The 24588-nt window shown below is 36.9% G+C and overlaps 1 protein-coding gene across 3 annotated transcripts in view; it reads right to left on the reverse strand.

Annotated features, from left to right (window-relative positions):
- Positions 1–24588, reverse strand: part of NDUFS4 (NADH:ubiquinone oxidoreductase subunit S4) — a 115594-nt gene that overhangs the window by 15818 nt on the left and 75188 nt on the right. For 2 of the 3 annotated variants that reach the window (NM_175800.2, XM_024981220.2), the window contains exons 3-4: positions 7220–7392; positions 4450–4523 (exon numbers count right to left, since the gene is read on the reverse strand). In NM_175800.2, the coding sequence (NP_786994.1) occupies positions 4450–4523; positions 7220–7392 (247 nt within the window). The remainder of the gene's footprint in view (positions 1–4449; positions 4524–7219; positions 7393–24588) is intronic. The other variant, XM_024981221.2, reaches the window with a different exon arrangement.

Below are 24588 nucleotides of genomic sequence, written 5' to 3' on the forward strand. Positions count from 1 at the left end.
TATAAAATTTATTAGAGATATTTTATGCTTTTTTTTTTAATACTAAGTCTCAGAAACCCAGTGTATATTTTACACTTAACAGCACACCCCAATTCTAACTAAATAACCTTTCAAGTGCTACACAGCCACATGTGCCTACCATACTGGACCATGCAGATCGAGATGATGGATGTAACATCTACATCAGCATAGTAGTATCATGGAAAAAAACACTGGACTTGGAACCTAGAAACTTGGGCCCTATCAGCTGGGAGCTATGTGATAGACACTGGTCTTATAGGAGTTAACAGTTCTTCTAAAAGAAAGAACAAGTAGCCAAATAAATTTAAAATGATTTAAGGAAAAGTTTAAAACATGACCTGGAGAGTAATTTATAGCATCACTAAATGTACTGTTCGAATTTACCAATTTTTGTTGAGCATATAAAAAGATTAAGATGACTGGGTGGTTTCCCAGGTGAAAGTGAAAAAAGTCAAAGTGTTAGTCACTCAATCATTTGGCACTCTTTGCGACCCCATGGGCTGTAGCCTGCCAACCTTCTCTATCGATGGTGTTCTCCAGGCACAAAAACTGGAGTGGGTAGCCATTCCCTTCTCCAGATCATCTTACGTACCCAGGCATCAAAGCTGGGTCTCCTGCATCACAGGCAGATTCTTTATTGTCTGAGCCACTACCCAGAGCCACCAGGGAGATGCTTATAATTCAGCAAATAAAGTATTATAGTTTGAGTAAGAGGACTATTTATTCTATACTCAAAGAATGATCCCCATGAACCTAAGCCAGGAGTGCTGGCATATGACAGGGTGCTCAACATATGTATGACTGAATGCAACAACAAAAATAAAATACAATACCACAGTAGAAGAGTTATAAAAAAGGAATAAATCAATGTGGAAGCTAAAAGGAAGAGAGAGCACATCTATTTGGAGGTTGGAAAGGGAAATAAGAAAAGCGATCAGGAAGGAGGTAACATTTAAAATGTATTCTGAAGAATAGGTTGGAGTTTGTAGGCAGGGAAAAAGAGGAGAAAGGGAACAGAACGAGGAAGAGATTGCAGAAGGAAGACTACAGCAGAGATAAGGGCAAGAAGAAATGCTGAGGCACAGTAAGATAAAGTTAGGTTACTGTTTGAGTGATAAGTTAGTGCTTATATTGTGAAGAGCTTGAATTATCAGCTGAGGAATATATTAAGCATAGGCCTTTTGAAGTGTTTGAATAAAGAGTATTTCAGATTAACAAAAACGTCAGAGGAGAAAGGGTCTCAGTATTGACGGAGTACATAATTGTTTAGACCAGAGGTCAATAAATATTTACTGTAAATGGCCAAATACAAAATATTTTTAGACTATGGGGGCCATATTGGCTCTATTACAACTATTTACTTTTACTGTTAGAGCTGCAAAGTTATCACTGACTATACAGGGATTGAACTTGTGTCTCCTGCATTGGAAGGTGAATTCTTAACCACTGGGCCACCAAGGAGCCAAGATATATAATACTAAATGTTAAATAAGTGAAGAATGAGAAATAACCTCTTCCCTAGGAGATGAAAGTGCCTTCAAATTCCTGAGTAGGGAAAATATTTTAGAAAGGCAATAATTTGACCAGGTAGCCAGAGTCCACTATATAGGTTTTGTGTCAGGCACTGGAAACAAAAAGAGTTGGACACAACTTAGCGGCTGAACAACAACCGGAAACAAAGCAGTGAATAAGATCAACAGAATACCTACTACCTTAAAGGTTGTCAGGGCTTCTCAGGTGGCACCACAGTAAAAAAATTCACCTGCCAATGCAGGAGACAAGTTCGGTCCCTGGGTCGGGAGGATACCCTGGAGTAGGAAAGGGCAACTCACTCCAGTATGCTTGCCTAGAGAATCCCATGAACCAAGAAGCCTGGGCACAATAGATAACCTAGGTTTTCTGGTCAGTTTGTTCTCTCCCTGTAAATCATACTTCATCCTAACACACTATCCTTCCCATGCAGCTCTCTCTAGGTCTTGCTCCATAAGTTTGGTAACACCATCTCACTGCCCCACTATGTCCTGTGGTTTTCCTATACCTTGTCCATACTTTTATAAGTCCTTTGGGCTTCCCAGTTGATGCTAGTGGTAAAGAACCCACTTGCCAATGCAGGAGATGAGAGAGATGGGAGTTCAATTCTTGGGTTGGGAAGATCCCCTGGAGGGCAGCATGGTAACCCATTCCAGTTTTCTTGCCTAGAGAAGCCCACAGACAGAGGAGCCTGACAGTACAGTCCACAGGGTCACGACTAAAGCGACAGCACACAAGCACTTAGAGGTAAGAATTCCTGATTCACTGTTTTTCTTTTTTTGTTGTTTTATCTAGGCTGCGCCAGATGGTTCTGAGATCTCAGTTCCCCAACCAGAGAAGGAATCCGGGCCATGGCAGTGAAAGCGCCAAATCCTAACTATTCGATCACCAGGTAAGTCCCCAGATCCACACTTAGCTTACAGTTTTATATCGTAACATTCTCTAAGCTTTTTCAACGTATACTGTCTGTTGACTTTGGTAATGCTCCTCAATTTTCATTCTGGTGCGGGGAGTAGAAATCAGATCAGAAAGGCACTTGATTTTATTAATAACAGTAGCAGTGGTTAGTTCATATATCTGCAATTCACATGGCAACTACAGTCATACAGTCCTTGTGCCCACTCAGGAAGTAGTCAGGCTTAAGAGTTTAATTAGACTTCCTGTCATTAAATGCACATGATAGACTATTTGAGGTGTCAGACATGAAATATGGTAGGCTACAAAGATGAAAAACATTAACAGAACTGTTGTTGATGAGCTACATTACAGTTTAATTTTAAAAAGAGCAATGTAAATGTTACATCAAAATAATATTTTAAAGACTCTGACCACTTTGAGAACAAATATGTTTAATTTGGAAATTTGGTAATATAGAGTACTTTTTAAAATTTTTTTAATTTTTATTTATTTTTTTATTTTTAAAGTCTACTAATAAGATAAACTGAAATACTATTATATACTTAGCTATTTCTTAACTACTTTACTTTTATAAACTTATTCAATCCTCACAACAATTCCCACTGTATTTGCAATTTCTCCTTGTACAAACCCAGACAAATAGGGATCTGACATGGACTCAAATCTGACAGTCTGGCTTCAGATTCTTAAGGTATAATATAATGTGAACTTAGAATGAAAAGCAAATATTTCAGATAATAATCTTTATAGCACTTTTACATTTATGTCAAATATACTGAAAAAACACTAATAATCTTTTACACTTATATTGCCTTATAGTAATAACATACTTAAATGGACATGATCTCATTCAAATAGACAGCTGAATTAGATTCAAATTCAATTTGATCAACTAGAACAATAGAATGCATCAGGTACAAATGCACAGTATTGCATTTAAACCTGAGAGAAACAAGAAATAACAGATGGAAGGAGGTAAGGGAAAGGACCAATAGTTTCCAAATGGCCAGCTGTGTGTGTGTGCGCGCGTGTTCAGTCGTGTCTGACTCTTTACAACCCCATGGACTGTAGTCCGCTGGGCTCCTCTGTCCATGGAATTTCCCAAGCAAGAATACTGCAGTGGGTTGCCATTTCCCGACCCAGGGATTGAATCTAAGTCTCTCACACCTCTTGCGCTGGCAGGCGGACTCTTAACCACTGCGCCACCTGGGAAGCCCATTGTGTTTCAAGTACTTGCCTAACTACACCTTTAGATAAGTACCATTATTTGAACAATGAAGAAACATTAAGTCCATGATGAAATTAATCCAAAATCATGTAGCTTTGAGTGGCATAATAAGGATTAGAATTCATCATGATCTGCCTCCAAAGCCTTTCACTACCCTGCAACAACAGAAAAATGAGGGGGAAAAAAAGACATTCTATTCTGTGTTTCTGTTCAAAGAAAAACTAACATAGGTTGAGTTTTAGGTAGCTACTAATATACTCTTAGGTTGTATTAATGTAATTACAGAACCAACATATCAATAGAAGTGGTAAACATAGACATTTATGTTCACATGACATTTTAGAGGAAACATGATAACCAATTTGTAATAACTGAAAAGCTATTAGGTAGAGTAACAGACATGAGATTTTGTTTCAAAGTAAGAAAATAATAAACAGATGTCAAAACTGGAATAGGTTACCTTATGAGATTTTAATGTTTTAAACTTAATGTTAGTGATTTTGCAGAGGCATTCATAAATAAGATAGGAGTTAGACAAGTAGTTTTATTCCAAGCCTCGACTTCAAATTTAGAGCAGTTTGACTTTCACATGTTACATGTGCATTTATTTTTCAGACTTTTTATTTTTTGGAGGGGTATGTTCTCATGGTGTAAAAAGAAAAATAACCTAAAACCATTGGACTAGATACACTGATTTGTTAAGAACATAAAATCATATCTTACTTGTTAAAACAAAAGCAAATCACACCTACCATTTTTTTCTGCAAAGGCAACTGCATCTTCTTTAGTACTAAAAGTCAGAACCAGGTTGGATAAGGGATCAGCCCTGTAAGAAACAATTTTTTTCCCAGGATTTAACATTAACCTTTAACTGAAAATTACTTATTTTGAATAATTTCTTTAAAACTGTTAACTATCTGAATATGTTTTTCTGTGTTAAATTACAGAGAAGGCAATGGCAACCCACTCCAGTACTCTTGCCTGGAAAATCCCATGGATGGAGGAGCCTGGTGGGCTGCAGTCCATGGGGTCGCTAAGAGTCGGACATGGCTGAGTGACTCCACTTTCACGCATTGGAGAAGGAAATGGCAACCCACTCCAGTGTTCTTGCCTGGAGAATCCCAGGGACGGGGGAGCCTGGTGGGCTGCCGTCTATGGGGTCGCACAGAGTCGGACACGACTGAAGTGACTTAGCAGCAACAGCAGTGTTAAATTAGGGCAATTTTCTAACAAGTCAAATTAAAAACTTTAAAATGACAAAGACATTCAGCAATCTTTAGTCTCTAATAAAAATCATTTATTAAGCTTTAAAAAAAAAAGAAAATGAATGAGAATCCTCTTAGGTTTGTTTTATTCTTTAAACGTACCTTATAAATTCATAGTAATTAGAAGGAGCTTGGCCAAAATTGTGAAGACCCTGAGCTCACCTCTTCTCACAGACACATCAAAACTACAACTGTTTACACAGCAACAACTGAGAAAACCTAGAATCTAGCAGAAAAGATCTTCTGTAATCAAAGGTATAAAGAAGGAACCACAATGAGACAGGAGGCAGAGACCCATACCGAGTCGGGCAACCCACAAACAGGAGGTAAGTACAACTGCAGAAAGTCAGTCGCTCAGTCGTGTCTGACTCCTTGAGACCCCAGGGACTGTAGCCCACCAGGCTCCCCTGTCCATGGGATTTTGCAGGTGGAGTGGGTTGCCATTTCCTTCTTCAACAACTGCAGAGGTTCTCCCCAAGGAGCAATATGTCCAAGCCCCAGATGGAGCTCCCAAGCCTGGGGATCCTGAACTGGAAGACAAGCCCCTAGAACATTTGGCTTTAAAGGCCAATGGGGCTTAGTTTCAGGAGACCCAGAGGGCTGTGGGAAACAGAGACTATCTCGTAAAAGGCTCAGAAGAAATCTCATATACTTCAGGACCCAGGGCAGAAGCAGTAATTTGAAGGAAGCGTGGGTCAGACCCACCTCCTAATCTTTGAGAGTCTCCAGGAAAGGCAGGAGACAACTGAAGCCCAGGGATGTAGAAAACTGGCAAGAGCCATTTGGGGGAGCTCATTCCACCATGAGGTGCCATTTTGGAATCTTCTCAATAGCTTCTAACCACTGAACCAGGTTGTAAGCACCATTCCTGAGACATCTCAGGCTAAGCCATTAGCAGGATGGGAACACAGCTCTACCCACCAGATGGCAGGCTGCCTTAAGAACTCCTGAGCCCATGGGCTGCCCCAGGAAACAACAGCCTTGTCCACCAGAGGGCCCTGCAGCCAAAGACCCCAACAGACCCTTAGCCTGCCACAGAGAACCCAACTCACCTGGCAACACTAGCCAAGACCCTGTGGGCCCTGGCCCTGCCAACCAGCTGGACAAAACCAGCTCTGAGACACTGCAGACATCACAGTCAGTGGGCCAACACACCAGCTCAAGGACTACTGGGGTTCTGGAGGCAGAGGTCCCACAATTTACCTCTGCCGAGCAATGAACCATCACTAGGCCCAGAACCCCTTGGCCCTACCCACCAGTGGTTAGACACCAGCTCTAGAACCCCTGGGCCCTGAAGCAAGAGGCCATGAGACTTGGCTTCATGCAACAGTTGGGAGGGGTGGGAGGAATTAGCCTCAGTATGCTCCATGACCAGACCCTTCCACCAGCAGGTAGTCATCAATCCCAGGACCACTGCAGCCCCACAGCCTGCCTTATCAGGATCCAGGCAACATACCAGGAGGCTGACACCAGCACTCATCACTTGTATTCAACATAGTACTGAAATTCCTAGTTACAGCAATCAGACTGGAAGAAGGAATAAAAGGAATTCAAATTGAAAAGGAAAAGCTGTCACTGTTTGCAGATGACATGATACCATCTATAGAAAATCCTCAAGATACCACCAGAAAACTGTAAGAGCTGAATCTGGTAAAGTTACAGGATACAAGATTAATATACAAAAATCTATTGCATTTCTATACACTAACAATGAATCATCAAAATTTCTAAACTCATATAATCTCTTCTAATAAACAAAAACTATAAAGAAACTTTACTTTAAAAATAAATGTCGCTTCAGTCGTGTCCAACTCTGTGCGACCCCATAGACGGCAGCCCACCAGGCTCCCCCATCCCTGGGATTCTCCAGGCAAGAAAACTGGAGTGGGTTGCCATTTCCTTCTCCTATTAACACTATTCACAGTACATTTTAAACTAATATCTACAGCTTAGGGACCATGTTAAGAGTGCTCACAATGTCAGCCATTTTTATCCAATAAATAGTACTCTGAAAAAAATTGTTCTTACAATATATTTTGCTGGGCCGCACTTACATAAATACTTATATATATGTTACCTATGTGGAATGTATATGTCTATACCATTAAACATGGTGATATCTATGCAAAACTGTCTCAAAAAGTATTGTCATAAGGCATCCTGTATACAAAAGAGCCTGAAAATCAGTGCATTTAAAAGGAAAATCTACACAGAAAAAGAGCCAAAAATAGTATTCACATTAAACCAAAATACTCACGTTGACGCCCAACCCATCAAAGGATTTTCCCATCTCTCTCTGGTATCAAACTCCATCTTCCATTTCTTTGTGTTGTTTACTCCAGACTGCATGTTATTGCGAGCAGGAACAAAGATCCTGGCTTTTCTAGTTTTGATATGCTCTTCTGGAACACCAGTTATAGTAGTAATATCCTACAGAAAAACAAGCAAATGTGTTGCTAACAGCCCACTTACACCCTAATGTATTTTTGTTGCTTTCTGTATCTTACAATACATACTTATGTACAATTTTTAAGCTTTATTTCACTTCTTTGTTATTTTACCATGTAAACTACTATTTTGATATTTGGAAAAGATATATTGGGGGAATGTTAGGGTACAGTGGGAAAGGGCTCATAAAAAAATTTAGGCCCATTTTGTACAACAAGGTACTGGTAATTTTTGTAGCGTCTGCTGGCAGAAAAGCCTGTACTGAGTAGACTCTGATTTCATGAGCTGGTATAATTAGCAGAGAAAGAATGTAAAGGGATATTAAAAGTAAACAAATATAAAAAGTGACTAAATTTTAAATAGAAAAAAATATCTATTACCAGTGGTTTCTGTGTTATGCTGCTTACAAGGCATTCTCTTCAGAGAAAGGCCTGACCCTTTTTGTAAACAATTAAAATCAATTAACAACTTTAATTACCATTTTGATTTATCTCTCTTTAATGAAACCTACTGAAGAGAAAAGGATATCAAATAGATGTCAAACTTATTCTGCAAAGATAAAAAAATCTGCACAATTTTTGCAGAAATGTTAGAGGAAAACAATGATAACTTGACTCTCTTTTTCTACATTTCTATCCAATAACAAAAGGCCAACTGATGAATAAATACAATTTTGACTCCCTGATTAAATATATTTCAAACTGTAGTAGCAATCAGGACACAAAATAACAAAGTAATTTAGAGTTTAAGTCTCCATTTAGTAATGGTAAAATACTTCATTCTAGCAATGTAAAATCATATTACGGTCAACTATATTATGCTCATAAAGCATTTTAAAATTATGGTTCCTTATTAAGGTAAACTTTAAAAAAACTGGTTAAAAACAACAGGTTAAACATGTAAATGATTATATCAAAATTGGAAAAACTAGAAAACTTCGCACATTTTGTTAATTTTAATTTCATGTTTATTTGTAGTTCCACTCTAATCAATGTTTTAGACCAAAGAAATACTAGGAGTTCTTAGTTGCAATATATACTGGGAAAAAACTAAATGTATATCTGACTCAACTAATCTTTCTGCCCACAGATTAAAGAAACAATTCCTTAAAGTTATTTTAGCTGACAACTATACCTTCTCACCTATACCAATAATTAGGTGTGGTTACTTTGTCATAGTTTGTCTATTTGGAGAAACTATAAAAATGATCCATATAAATATTTACACAAAAATGTACATCTAGTATATGCCTACGTTTTTAAAGTTTATAGGATAAAATAAAAGCTAAACGAGTACAACTGATACATAATTTTTAAAGGCATCAATATGTCAAGTTATTACAGATTGTCAAGTTCATCCTCAAAGAAAAGTAATTTCAGGTTATTATTACATTCAATAACTTTCTAAAGAATATTCCTCTACTCAACAGCTTGAAAGAAACTCAGCTCCTGGAAAGTCCTTAATGTTTATTTCCCCCTTTGAATTCACTACAGTGTTGGTAATCTTTCACATTAACTTAGTATTTAATATTATATATTTTCACATTAAAAAAAATCTAGTTATAGCTGAAGCAAAGTATAAACGAACAGTAAGTATATTACAGAATTATGGGATAAGGCATCCTTGTCAGATTCCATAGCAAGACCTCCATTCTAAGCTGAGCTCATAAAAGCTGAAGCTATAAGTTGGCTATTCTTTTAATTAAGACTTACAGAAAAGACAGCATATTAATCTCTTAATACCAGTTTAGGAAACAGACTCACTTTTTCTTAATAAATGTCTATATTGTATGCATATGCCAAAGTAATTTAAAAACCAATAAAGCTTTAGTAAAATGGAAAGAATATTTCTTGATTTGTACTATCAAAGCAGAAAGGCACAGCATGATTTTTTAAGGATGGAAAACCACTTTAAAATCAGTGGCTACAGAAGTTGCTAAGCTCCTAGCTGCAAGTGCTCCCATGCCTTCTCAAATTATGGCAATTATTTGGTATCTTCTCCAAATAAAACTGGCATTCAAACAAATGAGTTTCTGAATTTGAAGTCCAAGTTGTTCTGACATAGAAGCCCTTTGCCGGCAGAAGACATGTAAGGTACTGGAGAGTTGAACTGCTGCCAAAGACAGAATAAAAAGGCTTGGCATCTCTCACATACTTGACACCTAAAGGGCACAGAAGCTCTAAAATTCCTAGTCCTTGTAGGCACACACTCAGTCTAGACAAACTGATTTCTCACACTTTTAAAACGCATCACAACACTCTATTGTTATCATTTCATCCACACAGCTTCAGCAAGTGACAGAAGAACATGTCCTTTAAGCGACATTTCAATGGGCTAAAGCTCCCATTCCAAGATTCCATTAAAACAATGTAATACTTGAAAAGAACTATGAGGCACTATGAACTTTTTACGTGTCTTCAATGCTTTGCTTTTCCTCAAAGTTCTCACTGACCTATCTGTGACTCAACTTTTGAAAATAAATCAATCATCTGCAGACTACTGAAACTATACTGAACTAATGATACTCTTTAGATTTCTACTTTAATGATACTGTTTTTAGATTTCCACTTTTCTACTGCAGTATGGATCATATGTGATTATTTTTAAAAAACATAAAAGATGTCAATGTTGCCTTTCACAGATTTCTCATTTCATTGGTAAAATAGGTTATTTATAAATAATAATTCGTAGATTTTCTATGTCTACAAAAAAGTTAAAACACATAAAATAGGAGAAGGCTGCAAATTGGCACCTGAAGAATCTCAAGACTCACCAGTTAGTATTTATAAATTCTAATGAAACAAGTAACCCTATACATAATATATGCACTTACTGAATTTTAAAACTTTTTAATTTTTAACAATTGGATCAAGCATGACACCTATGTTTACATTATTAAACTAAATATCTTCATAAAGTTTCATAAATATGAACTTGTGTACAATATGCTATTTAAGAAATAGTAACTAGTTACCTAATCATGATTCATAGATTTAAAAATTTACTACTTTGCTACAAGCATATCATAATTTCAAAGTTCTACTCTTTTAGTATGATCTTTTTCACAATTTTAAATTTATAAGAGCTGATATACTGACTTTCTATTTCACAAGTCTAGTTTAAATTGAAGAGGAATTTAAAAATCATTAAGAAAGTATATGCCAGTATATGTAAATGAATTTTACTCTTTCAAATACCAATTTCCATTATAAAATATTATTTTCCATATAAAACTGTATGATTCGGTTATCAACCGTCCCCATTTATCTTGTGTGAATTCAACTTTTTTTTAAACAAAGGAAGCAGGGAACAAGCAATGGGAAGTTGGTGTCAAAATGCAGAAAAACCTCCCAGCAAGCTTCTTGCAACCACCCAGGATTTAGAGTCTTGCTGGCCGCTCTCTTTTCAATACCAGAATTTCACACGTTTCAATGACTATTATGACTTCAAAGAATCAAATTTTCATCATTGTCTGTCATCTGCCGGTTGATTTGTATAAAGGAGTTCTTCTGCATGCACTCCAAACAAAAGCCTCCTTACTTTTGTGGCTATATATCAAGTTTAAAAGTTTTGTTTGTGACAGTTGTGTCTTTGGTAAATTAGGGTAACACTGAAGGAGTGCAGCTGCTCTGCAGGAACCTCCTTTTTGGCACCATTTCACTTAAATAAAAACTGAATAATTAGCTTCTGCCTTTATTAAACCACAAAAATGCCACTGGCCTTAGTAATTACTTCCGGTTGCCCCACCCACTTAACCTTAATACTTTACACCTGTCATAAAGAGAAATTAATGAAAAAGGCTTTCACCACTTTGGATGAATTTCTGATAGATATCCCAGTATACCCAGAAGAGTCAAAATTCTTAACAGGCTTTTTGGTAATAAGTTCACTACACTGTATGTTATTTGTGGATCAATGTTGAAAAGTTTTAATAGGGTACATACTGGAACATTAAGTACAAATACTGCTTACAGAAACTTGTTCTACTGCAGGTTATTAGTTACCAATTATGTGTTTGTTTTAGGACTAAAATTCATCTAAATTTGATGATTCTGTTTATATTCTACTTCAACAATGAAAGATGTTGAAAACAATCCTGGATCTATAATAAAAACTTCCTTTGAAGTACTCTACAGATACTTAATACAAGAAACTCATTAAGTGGTCTAATAAATAATGAAGGACACTATACTAAATAAATACTAGTTTGAAAAAGAATAGATTTGGCAGATAGCATAACCATATGTACTTATCATGGAAGAACTTGAAACACTTCTAAAAATCAAGATACAATCAAAACTATAAACAAGAAGTGTGCCAGTAGAACCAATTTTTGTTTGTTAAAGCAAGACATTGATGTAGGAGTCTAACAAGGTAACGAAACAAGCGTTGAAACATATCATCCATTTTATCTTGCATATCAAGCAAAGCTATCATGGAACCAAACCTGGGTGGTGGCGCTAGTGATAAAGAACTTGCCTGCCAATGCAGAAGCCATAAGAAACACAGGTTCAATCCCTGAGTCGGGAAGATGCCCTGGAGAAGGAAGTGGCAATCCACTCCAGTATTCTTGCCTGCAGAATCCTATGGACAGAGGAGCCTGCCGGGCTACAGTTCATGGGGTCGCAGAGTCAAACATGACTGAAGAGACTTGGCACACATCAGGAAACCAAAAGTTCAGTTTTAAATGGAATGTTGTTACAATACTAACAATAGATCAAGCAAATGATACACCTAGTCATATAATGATTTTTTAAAAAATCTTAAGAATTAGGGACATTTATGTCTCATTCTCAAACTATTTTCATTACTCCTAGATCCTTCTGAGCACGTTAGGGTACAGCAATGGCTGAAAGGTAAGGGCTGAGTCAAAACTGGGTTAGAATCCCGCCTTTGTTGGGCAAATTAATAGATTTCTCCTAAAATATTATGTATAAGGATCAATTAAACAAGGTAAAATGAGGACTAAATAATGTATGTAAAGTGCCTGGGCAATAAAAAAAGGTCCCATGTATTTTTAGTGCCTACTGTGTATTAGAACCTAGACACAATGCTCAAAGGTAAAGACATGATCTCTATTCTCATGAAAATTACCATCTGACTCTTTTAAAAGACAGAGTGAACAAGTAATGGGAGGTTGTTGGTGAGATGCAAAAAAATTCCCATCTTCTTGGGATAGGATAATATGAGTTAGTAAATAAAATACAACAAAAGATTTTGTAATTAAAGTCAATTAAGTTGCTTCAAGTCTAGAGAAAAGCCTAGTTTTCTTCTTAAAGGCTGGATATTCCATTTTTGTATGTGTCAAAATAAAAATAAGACTTTATTCCTGAACTTAAAAAGTCTATAATCTATGCACCCATAAGAAGGAGGGGGGATAACTAAATAATCATTACTGTAAAATACAGTATTAAGACTCAGATAAATCTCAAGGAACCCAAGCCCCACATTTGCTACCTGTGCAATATTGACAAGTTACTTAAATTCCTTCAGCTTCCTCCTTCAAAAAATGTACTACAGAGAATTCCCTGGCATTTCAGTGGTTAGGACTCCATGCTTTCACTGCCGAGAGCACAGGTTCAATTCCTAGTCAGGAAAGTAAGATCCTGTAAGCTGTGTGGTAAGAGCCCCCCATCCAGGTACTACAAAACATACCTCATAGTAATGTTTGGAAGGATTAAGTCAGGATACAAAGTAAAATGTGATAAATGCCATGGGGTCAAATAAAAGAGAGACTGCATTTGGTTTTAAAGGCAGAAGTATCTATCTCCTTCTTCAGTTACCTTTTCTAACTGAAGAAGGAGACAGAAGATGATTCTTTCAGGATAGTTATGATTTTAAGAAGTTACTGTTAAAACATTATAAAAAAATTACAGAAAAAATTTAAAAGTATATTCATATATTTGGACTTCCCTAGTGGTATAGTGAGATAAGAATCAGCCTGCTGATGCAAGGGACATGGGTTTGATCCCTGGTCTGGGAACACTCCACATGTTGAGGAGCAACTGAGCCTGTGGGCCACAACTACTGAGCTTGTGCTCTAAGACCTGCAAGCCACAACTACTGAGCCCATGTTCTGCAGCTACTGAAGTCCGTGCACCCTGGAGCCTATGCTCATCAACAAGAGAAGCCACTGCAATAAGAAGCCTGCAAGCTACAACTAGAGTAGCCCCTGCCCTCTGCAACTAACGAAAGCCCATGGGCAGCAATGAAGACCTGGTACAACCAAAAAATAGAAAAATAAAAATATATCCATATGTTTAAAATCTTAGCAACTGCTTTTCTTATGTATATGACACAATAATGATCTATATACATATCTACTTTACACAGTGATAATAGTTATTCTGCACTATTTTCAAGTATCACATCACTTACTTTTTTTTCCATGTAGTTACCCTGTTTTGATATTTCTTGTTTTAATGGCCTCATTAATAATCTATGAAGTTGATATGCCACAATTTCTTAGCCAATCCCTTATTACTGAAAAATCAAATTTTTGTTATTTCTTTTACAGTATAGTTTACTGCAATGAAAATCTCAGTATCCTAATTCTTTAAGGTTAGTCACCCTTATGACAGAAAGTGAAGAGGAACTAATAAAAAGCCTCTTGATGAAAGTGAAAGAGGAGAGTGAAAAAGTTGGCTTAAAGCTGAACATTCAGAAAACGAAGATCATGGCATCTGGTCCCATCACTTCATGGCAAATAGATGGGGAAACAGTGGAAACAGTGGCTGACTTTATTTTTCTGGGCTCCAAAATCACTGCAGATGGTGACTGCAGCCATGAAATTAAAAGACACTTACTCCTTGGAAGGAAAGTTATGACCAACCTAGATAGCATATTCAAAAGCAGAGACATTACTTTGTCAACAAAGGTCCATCTAGTCAAGGCTATGGTTTTTCCAGTAGTCATGTATGGATGTGAGAGTTGGACTGTGAAGAAAGCTGAGTGCCGAAGAGTTGATGCTTTTGAACTGTGGTGTTGGAGAAGACTCTTGAGAGTCCCTTGGACTGCAAGGAGATCCAACCAGTCCATTGTGAAGGAGATCAGCCCTGGGATTTCTTTGGAAGGAATGATGCTAAAGCTGAAACTCCAGTACTTTGGCCACCTCATGTGAAGAGTTGACTCATTGGAAAAGACTCTGATGCTGGGAGGGACTAGGGGCAGGAGTAGAAGGGGATGACAGAGGATGAGATGACTGGATGGCATCACCGACTCGATGAACGTGAGTTTGAGTGAACTCAGGGAGTTGGTGATGGACAGGGAGGCGTGACGTGCTGCAATTCATGGGGTTGCAAAGAGTCAGACATGATTGAGCTACTGAACTTAACTGAGGGTTATATTAACTAGGTCAAAGGTTATGATAAATGTCCATGGTTTCAGACATGTTATCAAATTGCTTTTTAAAGAGTGGTAAAATTTTATATTACTACTCACAATATGGGTCAGTTTCTATTTATGCTTGAAAGGCACAGAGAAAGAGTATGTATTAATTGGACTGAATTTACTTACTGTATATTCTTCCTTACAAACCTGTACAGGAGAAGATGAATTTGATTTTTGACTTGTAAGAATATTTTTAAAAATTAACAAAATTTCCTCAAAATTGACTCAAATGATATTATTTTATAGGAGCTGCTACCAGTAGAAACAGGTGGGAAAAGGTAACACTTACCTAAAATCTAATTGACTATTCAAAATGTAACTCTGGAACATACTACAAATGCATAATTTTTTTGTAATGGTATAAGGATTTATGTTCAGATTCTTACTGTACAGTTATATCATAGTATATGATCTGACATATGACATAGCCAAATCAAGTTTACTAAACAGACATTTTAAGACAGAATGCTGTAACTTTTTTTTTTGGCCACACTTTGCAGCTTGAGCAATTCTCAGTTCCCTCACCAGGGATTGAACCTGGGCCACACCAGTGAAAGCCCAGCTGGAATCCTTATCACCAGGGAGCAAGGGAACTCCCCTGGAAAGCTGTAATTGTTTTAAATAATATAGAAATAAACTTTCTCTCCCAATCAGGAAAATCCACTGGAAGACTTCATTTTTACAAGGAAACACTGGAAACAATCATTTTCTATTAACTTTGAAAGAAGTGAAAGTTACTTACAAAAAAAAAAATGCTTACAAAATAAATTGGTCAATACTGCCTCAGTGAAAACCAGTATGCTTCAATGAAGCATCTGAAAGTTATTAATTGTTTTATACTTATAAGATACAGCATATTAATAATGATCAACTTAATACCTAAACCCCTCCTTGTTTACTTTTTAATCCAATGATCCAGAATGTTTTTGATTTTTAAATTACTAATTCATGTAGCTACAGTAGGTCACATAATAGTTTTTTCAGAAGCTGAAATAAAAGGGAAAAAAATGGCCACAAAACACTTGGAACTTCTATAACATATTACATTTTTAAAAGAGCCACTCTGTTATTTCATAATCAAACAGTCCTCCTCATACCCTGGTAATAAATTAAAAAGCTGACGTACACACAACGTAAATTAAGAATTACTAGAACAAAAGCCACAGCAGCAGAGAACTAAATATGAAATAACTGTTGAATAAACAAACATCAGGGCAAAGGGAGAGAAGGTGAATAAACAACTGAAAAACAAGTGGTGGTTTAAACAATAAATGAAATTAGTTATGTCTGGAAAGGAACTGAAAATAATCTAAAGCTGAATGTTTCTAGTTTAGTAAAACAACCTTCAAGAGACAAATGTGTGAAAGTCAATCTTCAAGGAGACAAAAAAGTATAAGACAATCCCTCATTAATTTAGCATAAAAATAAAAGTAAAGCTATGGATAGAAGTCGCTTTTCTGACTTAGGAACAGATAGTTGTTAACTGAAAATATTGGTGAAAATAGATCATTAAGTGAGTACACACATTCATGCATACACAGCCACACTTTAAATACTGTATTATAACTTAAAAGGTACACATGAACATTCTTTCAATAATCTTCGGATATAGGGCCAGTACCCTTCCTTTGAGTGTAGGTCCGGTGGTTAGAATTCCAAGTGTTGCTTCTGTCATAAACTACCAAGAAAATGCATATCTACAATCTACAGTTTTGTTTTTTAAAAATGCAAAGAATACAAAGAGATTTGTGAAACATTAAGTCCAAAATCAGTCTAGATTTCCTTTTGTCTCACTACCACCTAATTTGACAAAAATCATGTCAGAAAGTCACCTTTATTATATGTTCAAAGTATTCAAAAGAACAATCATATAAAGAACTCTGTGTCCCCCATATAGCAGCATTCAGATTGTAGTATCCAATCAAATTACGTAATTACAGTGGCAAGTAAACTGGCATAGAAAGGTATGGAAACAAGCACAGCCGAGTCTTGGTAAACATGCCTCATTACTGAGAGCTGAAGTCTGGTAGTGTATTTAAATTAAGACATAATATGCAGTACATTGGTAAGGATGTTTTACAGAAATAACTGAGAGCATCAATAATGGAGCAAATTGTTAAAAGGCTGGTTTAAAAAATTAAAGATTCATTAAAACCATTATTGTAAAAGGTTGTCACGATGCAGTATATGGATTTTTATTTGGATCCATGATAGAGTAACACATATCAGACTACCACTGTGGCCTTGTAAAACTATAAAATTGGGAAAGCAATTTTTTTCAGATATTAGACAACTGGATAACAGGAAGCATCATACTGTTATCCCTGAAAGAAGGAAAATTCATGATGAAGTCTTACAGTTGTCCCAGTTTTATCTGGAGGCACACTGCAGACCATGACAGAGCCCAAGCAGACCACCACAGCCTTGAGGAGCAGAAACAGTATAGTGATTAGAACACAGGGCTAATAACATTTGTAAGGCAGAGTTCTCAAGAAAAAGAAATTTAAGGCATCCAAATTGAAAAGGAAGTGGTAAAATTATCTCTGCTCACAGATTTATAGGATACTATACACAATCACAAAACCTATTAGAGCTAATGAACAAGTTCAACAAAGTGGCAGGGTTAAAAAAAAGTCATGTATGCTCTATCACTAAGTCGTATCTGACTCTTTGTGACCCCATTGGATGCTCTGCTGTCCATTGGGTTTCCCTGGCAAGAATACTGGAGTGGGCTGACCCATGGATAGAACCTACGTCCCCCATGCCTCCTGCATTGGCAGACAGATTCTTTACCACTGGACCACCTCAACACACAACAAATACCAGTTGTGTTTCTATACACTAACAATGAACAATATGCAAAGATTTAAATTCCAATTTAAAAGATATATGCACCTCTATGTTCACTGCAGCATTATTTATAATAGCCAGGATATAAAAACAACCTAAGCACCTACTGATGGATGAATGGATAAACAAGATGTACATATAAATACAATGGAATATTACTTGGCCCTAAAAAGAAATCTTGCCATTTACAACAGACCTAGGGGGTATAACGCAAAGTGAAGTAAGTCAGAAAAGACAAACCTATGATTTCACTTACATGTAGAATCTAAAAAACAAAACAGACTTATAGATACAGGAAATAAACTGGTAGTTATCAGTGGGAGGAGTGGTTGGAAGGTGGACAAAATAGATGAAGAGGATTAAGAGGTACAAACTTCCACATATAAAATAAATAGGTCATGGGAATGTAATGTATTAATACACCATATGAAATATAATCAATAATATTGTTATAACTTTAAGGGCTTCAGATGGTAAAGAATCTGTCTGCAATGCAGGAGACCTGGGTTCAATCCCTGGGTTGGGACGATCCCCGGCAGAAGGGAATGGTTACTCACTCTGGTATTCTTTCCTGGAGAATTCCATGGACATGGGACCCTGGCGGGCTACAGTCCATGGGATTGCAAAGAGTCAGACACAATTGAGCAACTAACATTTTTTCACTTATCACTTTTTTCAACAAACAGTAACTAGACTTATCATGATAAAAAAGGCCTGATAAAAAATGCCAAGACCATTTCAATGGGGAAAGCACCAACAAATGGTGCTGGGAAAACGTATATGCATACCCACATGCCAAAGAATAAAACTGAATTCTTTACCTAATATCATACACAAAAGTTAGCTCAAAATGGATCAAAAACCTAAATGTAAATACTTAAAACTATAAATCTCCTAAGTTTTGTGCACCAAAGGACATATATGTGATAACAGATAAATATTCAGAATACATAAAGTGAAGTGAAAGTCGCTCAGTTGTGTCTGTCTCTTTGAGACACTATGGTCTGTAGCGCTGGAGGCAACCCCATTCATGGAATCCTCCAGGCAAGAATACTGGACTGGGTAGCCTTTCCCTTCTCCAGGGGATCTTCCCAACCCAGGGACTGAACTCACAATGTCTCCCACATTGCAGGTAGATTTCCCTACCAGCTGAGCCACCAGGGAAGCCCAGAATATATAAAGAACTCCTACAACTCAACAAAAAACAAACCACATTAAAAAATGTACAAAGTATTTGAATAGACTTTTCTCCAAAGATATGCAAATGACCAACCAGCACATGAAAAAATGCTCAATATCACTAGTCATTAAGAAAATGCAGATCAAAACCACAATGAGATACCTTTTGACACCCATTAGGGTGGCTATTATCTAAAACCATGGAAAGTAAGTGCTGATGAGGAAGGATGTAGAGAAACTGGAACCCTTGTGTGTTGCTGGTGGGAACATGAAAATGGTACAGCCACAGTCTGGTCGTTCTTCAAACTGTTGAACATAGAGTTAGTGTATAATCCAAACAATTCCACTTAAAGCAGGGACTGTACAACAGATATTTGCACATCCATGCACATAGCAGCATTATTTACAACAGGCAAAGGTGGAAACTATCCAAATGTCCATCAACAGATGAATGGATAAACAATACAGCACATATATACAAGATAAGCTCAAAAAGGAATGAAATTCTGACACATGCTATATAACATGGATGAACCTTGAAAACATCATGCTAAATGAAATAAGCCAGTCGCAAAAGGACAAATATTATATGGTTTCTGCTTATATCATATATTATTTGGCAAATTAATATAGCCAGAAGGCATAAAAAAGGTTACTAGAGACTAAAAGGAGATAATGGGGAGTTATCGTTTAAAGGGTTCAGAGTTTCTCTCTGGGATCACAAAAATGTTCCAAAAATGGATAGTGGTAATGGTTGCACAATACTGTGAAAATGCTTAGTGCCACTGAATTATACACTTAAAAGTGGTTAAAACTGTAGATTTTGTTATGCATATTGACAATTTTTTTAAAAAAGAAAGTGGGATGACATCTTTAAAGTGCTAAAAACTTTCAATCTAGAATTCTATATCCAATGAAGAGGTGGTTATGGACTGAATACCCATAACATTCAGAGTGCCCCTGCCCTCTTAAATTCATAGATTGAACCCTTAAGCCCAAATATGAGATATTTGGAGACAAGGCCTTTGGGAGGTAATTAGGGTTAGATGGGTTATGATGTGGGGTCCTTATGATGGGATTAGTACCTTTGTAAAAAGAGACAGCAGGGTGCTTGCTTTCTTTTCTATGCCATGTGAGATGCAGCCACCTACAAGCCAGAGACAGTCCTAATCAGAAACTAACCATAGAGGCACCAGAATCTTGGACTTCTAGCCTCTAGAACTATGGGAAAATAAATTTCTGTTGTTTAAGCCATTCAGTCTATGATATTTGTTATGGCAGCCTGAGCAAAAAACAAAACAAAAAAAAACTCTTTCAAAAGCAGAGGCAAAATAAAGGCACTTCCAAATAAACAAAAGCTGAGATTTTGCCCCCAAAGATCTGTACAATATACAATGTTAAATGAAGTTCTACAGGCTGAAGGAAAGATACCAGATGGAAAGAACATCAGAAATGGTAAATTTCTGAGTAAATATAAAATTTTTTCTGCTTAAATAAGCAAGGTGACAATATATAGCCTTGACGTACTCCTTCCCCAATCTGGAACCAGTCCATTGTTTCATATCTGGTTTTAAGTGTTGCTTCTTAACCTGCATACAGGCTTCTCAGGAAGCAGGTAAGATGGTCTGGTATTCTCATCCCTTTAAGAATTTTCCACAGATTGTTGTGATCCACAAAGTCAAAGGCTTTAGCGTAGTCAATGAAGCAGAAGTACATGTTTTTCTGGAATTCTCTTGTTTTTTCTATGATCCAACAGATGTTGGAAATTTGATCTCTGGTTCCTCTGCCTTTTCTAAATTCAGCTTGTATTTCTGGAATTTCTCAGTTCATGTACTGTAGAAGCCTAGCTTGAAGGATTTTGAGCACTACCTTACTACCATGTGAAATGAGTGCAATTGTATGGTAGTTTGAACATTCTTTGGCACTGCCCTTCTTTGAGATTAGAATGAAAACCAACCTTTTCCAGCCCTGTGGCCACTGCTGGGTTTTCCAAATTTACTTGCGTATTGAGTGCAGCACTTTCACAGCATCATCTTTTAGGATTTGAAATAGCTCAGTTGGAATTCCATCACCTCTGCTATCTTTGTAGTAATTTTTCCCCAAGACCAACTGGACTTCACACTCCAGGATCTCTGACTCTAGATGAGTGACCACACCTTCATGGTTATCTGGGTCATTAAGACCTTTTTTGTATAGTTCTTTTATGTATTTTTGCTACTTCTTAATCTCTTCTGCCTCTGTTAGGTCCTTACCATTTCTGTTCTTTATCATGCACATCCCTACATGAAAATGTTGCCTTGAAATCTCCAATTTTCTTGAAAAGATCTCTAGTCTTTCCAATTTTATTGTTTTCCTCTACTTCTTTACATTGTTCATTTGAAGAAGGCCTTCTTATCTCTCCCTGCTATTCTCTGGAAGGCTGCATTCATCTGGGTATATCTTTCCTTTTCTCCTCCTCAGACAACCACTTGGTTGGTGCAAAGTAACTGCAGTTTTGCACTGTTGAACTTTGCCATTTGATACTGGAATATAGTCTTAAATAAATGTGGTCATGTTCTACATCATTTTAATGCACATTTCTCACTTTATGTTATGTTTTTGTTAAGGACTCGTCACTTGCTACTTATTTTATATTTATTTTAGACTAGGGCAATGATGTTAGACAAAAAGCAAATTTGAATGATTTTCTTATTTGAGTTCAAAATGGGTTGCAAAGCAGCAGAGAGAGCCCACAGCATCAACACTGCATTTGGCCCAGGAACTTCTAATGAAAGTACAGTGTGCAATGGTGGTTCAAAAAGTTTTGCAAAGGAGACAAGAGCCTTGAAGATGATAATGGCTGGCCCTCAGAAGTTGACAAAGACCAACTGAGAGGATCACTAAAGCTGATCCTCTTACAACTACACAAGAAGTTGCTGAAGAACTCATTGTTGACCATTCTACAGTCATTTGGCATTTGAAGCAAAGTGAAAAGGTGAAAAAACTCAATAAATGGGTATCTTGTGCTACTGCTGCTGCTGCTAAGTCGCTTTAGTCGTGTCCGACTCTGTGTGACCCCTGAGACGGCAGCCTACCAGACTCCCCCGTCCCTGGGATTCTCCAGGCAAGAACACTGGACTGGGTTGCCATTTCCTTCTCCAATGCATCAGAGTGAAAAGTGAAAGTGAAGTCGCTCAGTCATGTTTGACTCCTAGCGACCCCATGGACTGCAGCCCACCAGGCTCCTCCATCCATTGGATTTTCCAGGCAAGAGTACTGGAGTGGGTTACCATTACCTTCTCCGACCTCGTGAGCTGATCGCAAACAAAAAAGAATTAACATTATGAAGTGTCATCTCTTATTCTAAGCAACAACAATGGATTGTGATGTGCAACAAAAAAGTGGATTTTAGAAAACAACTGGTGAAACCAGCCCAGTGGGTAGATCAAGAAGTTCCAAAGGAGTTCCCAAAGCCAAACTTGCATGAAAAAAAGGTCATGGTCACTGTTTGGTGGTCTGTTGCCTGTCTGATCCTCTACAGCTTTCTGAATCCCAGTGAAACCAATACATCTGAGAAGTATTCTTGGCAAACTGATGAGATGCACCAAAAACTGCAATGCCTGCAGCCAAGAATGCTCAACAGAAAGGACCCAATTCTTCTCCATGACAACACCTGACAATGTCACACAACCAAAGCTTCAAAAGTTGAACAAATTGGGCTACAAAGTTACGCCTCATCTACCATATTCACCTGACCGCTCGCCAACCAACTACCACTTCTTCAAGCATCTCGACAACTTTTTGCAAGGTAAATGCTTCTCCAACCAGCAGGAGGCAGAAAAAGCTTTCCAAGAGTTCACTGAAATCTGAAGCTTGGATTTTTACGCTACAGGAAAAAACAAACTTATTTCTTATTGGCAAAAATGTGTGGATTGTAATAGTTCCTACTTTGATTAATAAAGATGTGTTTGACCCTTGTTATAATGATTTAAAATTTTTATTGCCTGAACCACAATTATATTTGCATCAACCTAACAGTTCACAGTAGACTGTAAAAAGTTAAGAATGCATGTTGTAATCCATAAAGCAACCATTAAAAAAAGGAGGTAGAGCTAAGACATTAATAGAGAAGAAAAACTGGTTTCCAAAAATGTACTCAATCCAAAATGAAAATGAGAAAGGTAAGGAGGAGGAGAAAACAAATCAAATGGAAATTAAAAGGCAGAGACTGTCAAACTACATAAAATAAAGCAAGAGCACAATATATGTGCAAGGTACAAACTTTAAATGTAAGTTCACAAATAGGTTAAAAGTAAAAGGTAGAATAAGATGCACCATGTAAAACTAAGAATAAGAAAATGGAAGCTATATTAATATCACCAAAGTAGATTTCAGAACAAGGATTAGCACCAGGATAAAGAGAGACGTTTCATAAGGATAAAAACATCAATTCATCATGAACACGTAAGACTCTTCAATCAATGTCTATGCATCTAAAAGTAGAGCTTCAAAATAACTGAAGCAAAAAGTGATCCGACAGAAGAAACAAATTGTTTTCTGAGATGTTAACACTTCTCTCTCAGTAACTGACAGAAGACAGACAAAAATAGCAGTAAGGATAAAGAAAATCTGAACAACGCTATTAACCAACCAAAAACTTAATTGAAATTTATAGATCACCAAACCCCAAAAGAAAAAATGCACATTTTTTCCAAAAGTACATGAAACACTAATCAAAATATACCATATTCTGAGCCATAAAAAAGTCTAAGAAAATTTCAAAACTGAAATCATAAATACTATGTTGTTGATTACAATAAAATTAAATTAGAAATTAAAAATAATGTAGTTCACCAATAAATGGTGAAGATAAGTACTATAGATATATTAGTGGATGATCACCTTGCATTGTTCTGGAAAGGCTTTGTAGTAAAGAATACAAACTGACACATAAAATATGGAGAATATCACTCAGATACATTCTTTATATAACAAACTCTGTTCCAATGCATTATAAAAGAATAGTAATAGCAATAGTAGTACTAATTGCTATGCAGTGGCCTAATATTTTACATTTATTTATGATGTAACTATATCAACATACACACACACAACTTGATAGTTCAATGACAGCTAAGTTCATAATGCTGATTCTCAGGATATACTAAGTTTTGAAGTACTTTCTAACTCAATGCCACATGATTTAACTACTCTGTGTTTTTATTGTTTTCTAATTTTTAGATGTACAGTATTTACCCATTAGATAGAACATGTAACACCCTATGTGTTAGAGTCTGAAAGGCATCTTTAGAACTGGATAATGTATACTAGAAAAAAATACAGGCCATGAAGAGCCATATCTCTAAAATTATATAGTTAAAGTAAAAAAGTAAAAGAAAGAAAAACCTCTCAAGAAGGTTATTAATCATGTTTGCTGCTGCTAAGTCGCATCAGTTGTGTCCAACTCTGTGTGACCCCTGAGACGGCAGTCCACCAGGCTCCCCCGTCCCTGGGATTCTCCAGGCAAGAACACTGGAGTGGGTTGCCATTTCCTTCTCCAATGCATGAAAGTGAAAAGTGAAAGTGAAGTCGCTCAGTCGTGTCCGACTCTTGGCGACCCCATGGACTGTAGCCCACCAGGCTCCTCCGTCCATGGGATTTTCCAGGCAAGAGTACTAGAGTGGGGTGCCGTTGCCTTCTTCAAATATTTTTACTGCAAATAAAGTAAAAAAACATGCAAATAAAGTAAAAAAAAAAAAAACAAAAAAAAAACAGGACATC

The sequence above is a fragment of the Bos taurus genome, chromosome 20 (genome assembly GCF_002263795.3).
Source record: "Bos taurus isolate L1 Dominette 01449 registration number 42190680 breed Hereford chromosome 20, ARS-UCD2.0, whole genome shotgun sequence".
NCBI lineage: Eukaryota > Metazoa > Chordata > Mammalia > Artiodactyla > Bovidae > Bos > Bos taurus.